We start from the raw sequence: 9,925 nt of genomic DNA on the forward strand, positions 1-9,925 counted from the left end.
CTCTCTCTTTCAATCTCTCTTTCTCTATCTTCATCTCACTTTATCTATTTCTCTTGCTCTACCTCTCTCCATTTCTCTATCTCTCAATCTTCCTTGCTTTACCTCTCTTTCTCTTTCTCTCTTTCTCTATCTCTCTCCATCTATCTTGCTCTATCTTTCTCTGTCTCTTGCTCTCTCCCCCTCACTTTCCATCTGTGTGTCTAACTGTGGATATATCTCCCATTTGTTATCTCTTTCTTTCTATCTATTTGTCATGAACTCCTCTCTCTCTCTTTTACTCTCTCCCCCCACCTCTCTCTCTCTTTCTCTCTCTTTCCTGCTATCTCTTGCTCTTACTCCCCACCCCTCTTTCTCTCATTCTCTCTCTCTCTCTCTCTCCCTCCTACCCACTCCCCTCTCTCTCTCTGTCTGCGTCTCTCTTCTCGTGCCAGACAAGCAGATGGGAGAGAGGACACAACCCCACACTGTCAATCTTTCAGGCCATGGCGTGGCAGCTGGGTGGATGTGCCATGTAAGCCTCGTGAGCTATAGGCTCAGCCCACATAATTATATATGGGCAGAGATTCTGTGTCAATATTTGTTTCCGTGGTGAATTGGAAATAAAAACTGTTGGTGAAGGGCCACTGGCCTCATTTCTCTTCTTGCCAGGAGGAGGAACTTTTGCCAGGAGTTTTCCATGGCAATGTCAGATCAAAAATAAGCTTCACGGTGACCAGCTGAAACTTTATGGAGTAGGCAAAAAAAAAAAAAGTTGTGGGTTCAATTCTGGGGTGTGCCCTTGAGCCAGACACTTAACCCTGTGTTGTTCTCAGGTGACTGGGCCTTGTAATAAGACATGTGCAAGATGCTTTGCATAAAAGTGTCAGCTAAAACAAGTAGGCCAATGATGAACCTTTGAGAAGACCACAGAGTCTGACTTTTTTTTCTGATTAAGGTAATAAATATGAGAGCACAGAAGACAGAGACAGAAGTGAAATGGTGTTTAGGGAGTGATAAACAATCTAATAACTATACACCAGTGTAACCTGCGCTGTGTCAGCTTTGCATTTACCTAGACTCGAACCTTAAAACAGCAACACCTCAGATCGGTAGTCAAGCAATGCTAGCTGTCAAGCTAAACGCCCAGGCTGCTACACTCTCAAAAATCATGTGTTAAAACAGTAACACATGTTGTGTGTTATCACACTTCTAACACAGTTTGTGTCATTTATGTTGAATTTGTGTAAAATTCTTGGGTATGTTTAGCCAACACAATCATGTGTTAAATTACTGTCCAAACACATCTCTTCCCGACACGACCGTTAGTTCGTTGCCTCTCTAATTTCTATGCTGCAGTACTGGCTGTCCACTGCTTCGCTGCTCTACTTGCCTTGAAAGGTTATAAAGAAGTCACATTTTTCAAATGGAAGGTGGATGTGTGCATGAGGTAAGTTACTGTCTTGAGATATGTCATATAATTTGCCATTTTAAAAAAATAAACCTTCATGAATGTTATAATAAGCTTGGGCAAATGAAGCCACACGTCAGCGAAGTCTATAGCTGCTAACAAGCTAGCGAACTTTATAACAAGCCCCTTTTGTCAAGGGATACTGAGGTAAAGTCATAATATTTAGGGGTGTAAAAAATAACCGATACATATCGATATTCGTTTTTAACCTGTAAAAGACGACTACATCGATGCATCAAGCCTCGTTTCGAATTTTTCATGACATGAATCGGTTATTGTTTCGATTTTAAAGAAACAAATCGGTTCACATTCGCAAACGTTTCTGACTTGACCGTCTCTTATTAAATACTCGATTTCCTGGCCTGGTGCGTGGCTGTGTGCATCCCAATTTTGATTTGAGAACAATGACAGCCTCTCATTGGTCAAAGATGGCATAGCCTATCACGTTCTTCTATCCATTCCAACGAAACGTGCCCTGGACGTGCCTGAAGGAATGCTAGTCTTCCTCAGAAAAGATTTCTGACAACTCCGAACCTATATTCAACGCGCCGGCGAAACTTAAATCCAAAGTTTGGAAGTCGTTTGGCTTTTTCAAAAGAGAAGGTCTCTTTATATGGCTCTGGTTCTATCTCTCCCGTTGTCAAGCGGGCATATCCCAGGATTCTGATTAACTTTAACTTTGAAAGATCGCTACTTTTATAGCCTAGGCTACATGGCATCCAACTAGCTACAATCCACCTCCGTCATATGCTACAATGTTACTATGGTTCTGCACGTCTGTATTTCAGCTTGGATGCAACGTGACAGTTCATTTAAACTTCGCAACGAGTTTGGCGAATTAATATTCAAGTGTGATACGGGAACTACTTCAAAGGTAGCAGGTTATACGACGTTAATGGCCACCCCATCAGCCAATCAGAGAAGAGAATTCCATTGTTGAGGGAGATAAGCAGAGAATCATTTATTCTTTTACATGAGAAAAGGCCAAGGGCAAAGCACTGCTTTATTTTCTTTTGTAACGACACCTCTTTGGTCTTTAATTTTTTTATGCAACATATACAGAGATATGTGTTTCTTCTGTTTATTTCTTTATGGTGTCCTCAGTGTGTGCCATTACTAAAATATTATATGAAAAACCTCACCTTTTCACAATAAAATGTTTTGTCATGTTCATACATCAAGTTGTTTGTCCTATTGATAACCATTAACTTGATCATGTAAAATGTGCACAATTGTAAAGTGAATGTGCACAATGAAAAATAACTTTCAGAATGCTTTCGATTATTGAACCGCATCGAATTGCATCGAATCGCATCGAATTGAATCGTACCGAATCGTTTGCTATTAACATGTATCTTTTTTTGAATCGTATCGTGACAATGTATCTAGATGCGAATCGTATCGTCTTTCACATGAGAGATTCACACCCCTAATAATATTGCATATCGATGTTGTTTTGCAAAGAAGGTAAGGTTACTTGCAGTCTTCATGTCACTCCAGCAAATAAGATACATCGACAACCTTAATTTCAACATCAGAAACATTAGCATGCTAGTGTTAGCTCCCTGGTGAAGCCATAGCAACGGTAGTCTTTTAGCTAGCTCGATTGCTAATTGCTGCGCTGGAAATGTGACATCTGCTAGCTGACACCCTTCATTTACAGCAACTGTACTAAGCTAAAGCTAAAAACGCTAACCGTTTTTTTTCCCTAACTCTGGGGGTGACCGAGAGTTTGTTACTGTCATTTCGGTCATTTCTCATTCGTGTCTGTCACGTAATTTAGGACTTGGTAGGCTTTAACTAATTAGGTTAACCCCTCTCTTTTTTTGTCACATGATGTTAGTCACTAGTCAAAGTGTCCTGAGCAGCGCGACTTAACCATGAGACAAAACTCGAGAGCTCAGTAGCATGGACGTTATGTTTAATTTACTTTCTAAGTACATCTTATCTATCTCAAATTATGCCTACTATGCCTACTGTGAATAACATACTGTTGAGAGATATGTTCTCCACTCCTAAGAAATTAGTTTAAGTTCCAGAAAAAGGCAATTCACTTTTGTGTTAAACCATTGAAAACTAAATGCTGTGTGTGCATTGATAAATCATGTAACTGGGATGTAATGTAGAAATGTTAATTATTTATATGCTTTGTTACAGCTGTAAATGGAGCCCCCAAAATTGCTTGTCAACATATTCCATTGACACAGACAGCGATGAACACATGGACAAGTTTCAAGTTTTTTTTAAGTTCTGTGGCTCATCAGTATTGGTATGTATGGTTTATTTATTTAGGCCTATACATTATTATGTACATTAGTGTTGAATTTGCATTATCAATAATATGCATGAACTAATTTACTTGCTTTAAAGTGCCATGAGACAATACTACTCTAAATGTATGCACTCAATGTTTCAGGCCGAACAATCGGATGTATCTGTGGCTGCAACGGCAACTCAACTTACGGTATGTACATCAAGGCTTAGATGTCATGTTGGCATTTTAAACAAAGATTTTGAATTAAAAATATAATTAACTAATCCAGAATGGGCATAAATAAAGGATTGATTACCAACATTCATAAACGCTTGAACAACAAATACTTAAAACCACTACAATGAATGAATAGTGAGCATTGATATGTCCTTGTTACCCATATACCCATCCTTATTACCCTGTAAGAACCAGTGTATCCTTTTGAAGGTTGTACAACCAAATGTAGCTGATCCAAGTAGTTAACAGGTAGGTGTTAGACTAACAATGCATCTATATAAAGCATATGTTCAGCAGCATTTCAGCTATATCAAATATGCAAAAAAATGTCTTGTCTATTAAAGTGTTTTTTGTTTTGTGTGCTTGTTTGTTTCCTCTGCAGCAGGGTCCAATTGACGTTGAAAAGCTTAAAGCTCTCCTTGAGAGGAAAGGTGCAAGAGTTCTGGCCGATTATGAAGCTTCTGGAATGCTCTCAGAGACGTCAAGAAAGCTCCTTGTTAAAATTGGTGTCAGTGATTTGATTGAGAGAAATGGATTGTAAGTTAATGTACCATTTTTCATTAACATCTCTTTGGTTACTGTTTTGTAGTCTTAATGCCCTGTTACATTATAATTAATACACATAATTGTACTTATTTAAATTATCAGTTATCCAGCAACTGATGACAAAACCAGGTTGGCGAGGTGTGTGGTTACGCTTTTCCCGTCACTGAGAGTCAGGATGGAAGATGAGAATGAAGGCTTTGTAAGTAGCCCTTTCCCTTTCTTTTTCACAGATCTACACATTTTGTTCATGATTTATAAAAACTATTTAAAAACACATTTTTTTCCGGTGATCCAGGAGCATAATATATCTATCACACATCAGCGTTTCAATACAATGTCATTAAATCGTGTAGCATTAGACGGCTTGTATCTAGACTCTTTTTGCACTAATTATGCATTGGCCTGTGGCAACTTAGATTGTATGTGGCCCGCAAACAAAAGTTGCTGTGTAGTATAATAATGTGCATATGAATGCGTAACTATCAATTTGTCTAATTCCTTTTTTTTCTCACCCCACCCCCATCCCCCAGATTGGAACCAGTATGTCCAGCCTTCTGGACAACCAAAATCCTCCTGCACGCCAGCCCAACCTTGTGTGTATTGGTCAACCCAACACCACTGCTCAATACATCATCATTGCTGAAAACGACAAAGTTGCCATCCCACTGCAGGATAATGGTTTGACCTACGCCATCGACAAGCTTTTTAAAATGTTTTCGATTTGCAATACGGTATATCCTGCCCAACTCACATCTGTGTTTCACTTCTTTGAGAGTGTTTACGAAGTGCCCCTCTCTAGTGGGAAGAGAGCTAAAGTTGTGGAGCTCATTTCAAAGCTCCAGGCTATGCAGTAACAAATACATATGTGTACATTTGTCCCAAGTGTAGAATTATTTTTTAAAAAAATGACCTGTCTATTTTGTTTTTGAGGTCATTCATATTTTCCTAGAACATTTCAATTTTTTTTTTTCTCTCAGTAACATGCATTTCAGTCCAACGGACAAGAGACTTAAAGTAATTAACATTAAAGATTGTCTGATAACATAAATCCATGATATACTGTAAGATTTGTTGTATATTAAATGTAATGAAATATTTTTAATATCATTAATAAAACAAATTAATATCATACTATGATTTTTTTGGTTCACTGACCAGTTTAGAATAAAATGAATAAAAAAATAAATAATAAATAAATGAAACCTTACTAACACAAACTGTGTTGTCTTTAACACACTAATGTGTTAAATATTTTAACACAGTCACTGTGTAAAATGGTTTAACACATTTATTAACACAACCTGTGTTGTCCTTATATAAACACGCAGATGTGTTAAAGATGTGTCGTTTCCAACACATCTTTTTTGAGAGTGTAGCTCTCTTGCTAGCATGTCCCATAGGGCGTTGGGAGGGAGGTTTACTCAGCGTAAATACTGCACAGCTATGTACCAGCTAGCTACAGTTACATTAGCATTGCAGCTGCTATAAGCCTTGGCTTTCTACGTGTTCACAATATATTCTATGTGAAAGTGTGCTCATATTTATATGCATTATGATGAAATGTGTTATTAGTGTGCTTGCAAAAGCACACTATTGTTATCCGTGCGTTTCATATACTTATTTATCTCAAGTCCAACTTTTGTCTCCCTATCTTGTCCTAGGGATTTAGAGCTAGAGACGCCGTTCCACTTCTCACGCGTGGGTCCTGATGCGAGGATGGTGGCTTGTATACAGCTTTTTGATACGGCATGTCGTTCTCCCGTTATTCCAGTTTTTCCGGTCGATTTTTTCCCATAGGAATGAATGGAAAAGCGATTTTTGAGCGCTGATGCCCACACATTTTTCCACCTGTAGCCCAAACCGTAAGACATAAAATCATGAAATTTGGTATGCTGATAGAGGAGACTACCCTGATTGACACCACCAGGTTTCATGCTCGCCACTCTCACGCTCTAGCGCCACCAACTGGTCAAAGATTGAAAACACGTTCATGCCCGTAACTTTTGATCCGTATGGCCGATTTTTATAAAACTTATACCATTGGAATCCTCTGACTCAGCTGATTCCAACGCACTATGTGACGTCATTTTCCGCCATGATGGATTTTCCACCATTTTGAATTTTGTCCAAAGTCAAAGTAAAGCAACTCTGGCCGCATAGTTCCTCCGATCGTCATGAAACTTGGCACGCGTGATCTACAGACCAAGGCGGATCAACCGCCTTGATTTCGCCTTCATACGTCCAAGCGTTCGCCTGTGACAACCAATTAAATTCAGCGAGCGAAGCCGCCAAACAGGAAGTGTGCCTATCTTGGAAATACTGTGACGTATGAAAGCCATATTTGGTGGGATGACTTGAGACCCCATCCAAAGCACCCTCAATAAATTTGGTGTTATTCGGTCTGTCGATGGCTCTATAATTAGCAAAAACGTGTGTGTTGGCGAATGTATACTATTAAGCAGAATAGCTCATCTTAAATTGCTTAGGTCATGCAGAAATGACATTTCAGAGTGATTTAAGATACAATGTTGATATTTAAAAAAAAAAATCAAATCGAGGCCATTCTTGTAAAACATATTAGTGTAATTCTCACAGCACTATGGAGTCATTTCATGTATTTTCATACCTTCATTATGGAATGATAGTTGACTTCCACTGTTCAATTGGTCATTGGGTGACATGGATTGTCCGCAGCGGTACAATGTGAGTGTGATTCTAGGAAGGTCCGCATCGGGGTGTCTCATCCTGAGACTGGTAGATCTAAGCAATGCCATGGCCCCGAGGGGCAAGTACGGACTTACGCGCTGTTAGACATTGCCTGTGTTCATTTGGTATATATACTCGACAATCACACGATGTTTCATACTGACGGTGTGTTTTGGATGATTTGTATTGACCTGAGCATTCTGGGTAAACTTCACTCCCAAATTCGGCGAAATACCGGAAGTAGAGCGGTCGCCCTGTCTGAGGATTTTAAGTTTTGTTTTCTGTTGTGATGATGAGCAGACGGCTGTGCACAAAAAACATAGATAATTAATTTACCCTTAGACAATTCCTGCAGTTATCCTGAGTAATCCAGCCCTTTACATTCAGAGATGCGATCATTGACAAAAAGTAAGTTTGATACATACATCGTTAATTCACACTGGTATGCAAGAGGTTTGCTACACTTAAACTTGCTCTTGACATGATTTCCATGAAGTAATATACTGTAAGTGTTCTCTGAAATTATAATACTTCATGTGTTTAGCTTAAGAATCTACTGTTTAGCGTTTCTACTGTAAGGACGTAGACTAGTCTTGCATCTCTGTACTCTTCTTCTGTTGAGGTGTTGTTGCCTAGTGACGCCCTCTCGTGCAGCCTCATGCTAGTTCATTAGAGACGTTATCTAGTAGTACACCACAGTGTTGGTGAAGTTCATGACGTTAGTTTTGAGTGAGTTTACTGCCAATTACCTTAAGTTGAAGTTGTGTGCGTGTATGACAACAAAAGTAAGTGACCGTAACCTTCGGTCATGTGTATTGGGAGTGGGATGTATCTTTCACGTTGATATGCAAGGACTTAGCATGCTAAACGGAGCATTAGCTTTGAAATGAAGGAAGCCTGTGTTACTTGTGTGAGAAGTTGAGCTTATAGAATGAGAGATAGCGATACAGTTTATTTAGTGACCATATTAATGACAGTTTATTTGGTTCTTTACAGACCACTATACATTATAAGTTTATTCATGCTGTTGTATGGTGGAAGAAAACTCAATAAAGAAACTAAGGAGAAACTACTGCTTCACAACCAGTATTCTAACCAAAGATTCTAGCGCTGTATGATCTTTGGTTCTAACTGACGCCACCCAAGCAACACAATCAATCAATCCATACAGTCCTTTAGCCCCATAGACAGTGCCTTCAGTGCTCTGCCTGAAGAAGGTCTAACGACCGAAAGCTAGCTACCAGTAAAGCTATTTTCACAAAGACTTGTAGTGTGCGGATTCTTCCCTTAGATATCCAGCCCCATAGACAGTAAAAGATAGCCCTCATTAACAATCTCCGACTGGAGGAAGTTTGTACCTGTGCTGTGCGAGTTAACGCTATTACACAGTACCGTTTACGCCGCTAGATGGCGTTATTGACCACATAACTGTAGTCACGAACAAAAAGGTTTCTTTTCTTTCTTGAAGGGGTTAGCGTTGCCGTTGCTGTATGTGTGTCCTGGCTTACAATTCAGTTTAATGAGCTTAGTATTCAATGCATATCTGTATGCTGCAGATATATTATCTATAAATAGCCATCTACCTATATTTCTCTGTATGTATGGAATCCTGAATGTCTCTGCTGGAACAATACAAAGTTAAACCCCATCTCTTCTCCGTCCTATATTCTAACCGATATACCATCCAGTATAGTGCCACTACCCTACCTGAATCAGTGCAAACCTATAACCTTCCCAATAATAATAGTAATAATAATTAGGTAAAAATAATAGTTTCTGCTTTAGGGAGAAATCTCAGAATTCCCCTCCAGCTAAGGAAAGTGGGAGCTATGTTTTTAGACTCAGTAGGCAAGCTTATGTGTGGAGACTTAAACTGTGAAGTTTGGCCCACTTATTGTATAGCAGTTAACAATTCTAGGTTCAATGAATTACATCCAACACAAAGTGTTATAGAAAGTATTACTGTGTGTTTCATTTAACTATTGTTCATAGTAAACATTTAATTAATTTAGGCTATGGGTGGTATAGGTGAATTATTACCACACAGTTACTATCTAAAACTACGTAATCCTTAATTGAGATTTCATTGAAAGTGATAGGTTGAACTTTTAAAAAGGGGTTTTAAAAACTGTTTTTGTACTTTCATTTTATTATGTCATAGCCTACTGAACTGAATTCTAAGAGTTAAAAACAAAGGATAAAATAAATGTTTTGTGATGCTTGCATTGCATAGTATTTCATGTAGGATAAGCTATATCAAAGCAGTTAGAAGTAACAGTAGTCACTTGACATTTCTGAGGATTTGCATATTTCCACCAGGGCAGTGGTAAAGACATTCTTCAGTGGAGGCACCACACAGTTAATCACGCTATCAACATCTTCTTACCTTTTCTTCTGTTATTACTATTCTTTAACTTTATGGTAGACAGTGAGTCCAGCAAATTGAGAACCTAGGATCCTGTTTATGTTTATGAATGTGACTATGTGTATAGTAGCCTATATGTTGAGACATAAGGGTGGAAAAATAGGTTACATTTATATAATGCAAATGATTAAGTTAACAATGTCATTGAATATGTTGTACAAACAAGAAGAGCGAAATGGTAAACTTTTAAGAAATCATCATCCACATCATAGTTTGACGCTGTGTGGGGTTATGGACTTGACAGTTTTGCATGGAATTGCTCATACAGTATATACATATATATATATGTATATATGTGTGTGTGTGTGTG

The 9,925-nt window shown here is 38.6% G+C and overlaps 1 protein-coding gene across 2 annotated transcripts; it reads left to right on the plus strand.

Moving 5' to 3' along the window:
* Positions 1 to 1,134: 1,134 nt before the first annotated feature.
* LOC134060310 (uncharacterized) lies at positions 1,135 to 5,469 on the plus strand. Of its 2 annotated transcripts, none has more exons than XM_062516971.1 (6): positions 1,135 to 1,426; positions 3,605 to 3,716; positions 3,864 to 3,911; positions 4,321 to 4,475; positions 4,587 to 4,683; positions 5,015 to 5,469. In XM_062516971.1, exons 1-6 carry the CDS (start codon positions 1,422 to 1,424, stop codon positions 5,336 to 5,338), a joined length of 741 nt encoding a protein of 246 aa, XP_062372955.1. In that variant the 5' UTR covers positions 1,135 to 1,421; the 3' UTR covers positions 5,339 to 5,469. The 2 variants fall into 2 exon arrangements, with proteins under 2 accessions (XP_062372955.1, XP_062372956.1); XM_062516972.1 differs by having other exon boundaries at positions 4,324 to 4,475.
* Positions 5,470 to 9,925: the final 4,456 nt, after the last annotated feature.

This window comes from Sardina pilchardus, chromosome 16 (genome assembly GCF_963854185.1).
Source record: "Sardina pilchardus chromosome 16, fSarPil1.1, whole genome shotgun sequence".
Lineage (NCBI taxonomy): Eukaryota > Metazoa > Chordata > Actinopteri > Clupeiformes > Clupeidae > Sardina > Sardina pilchardus.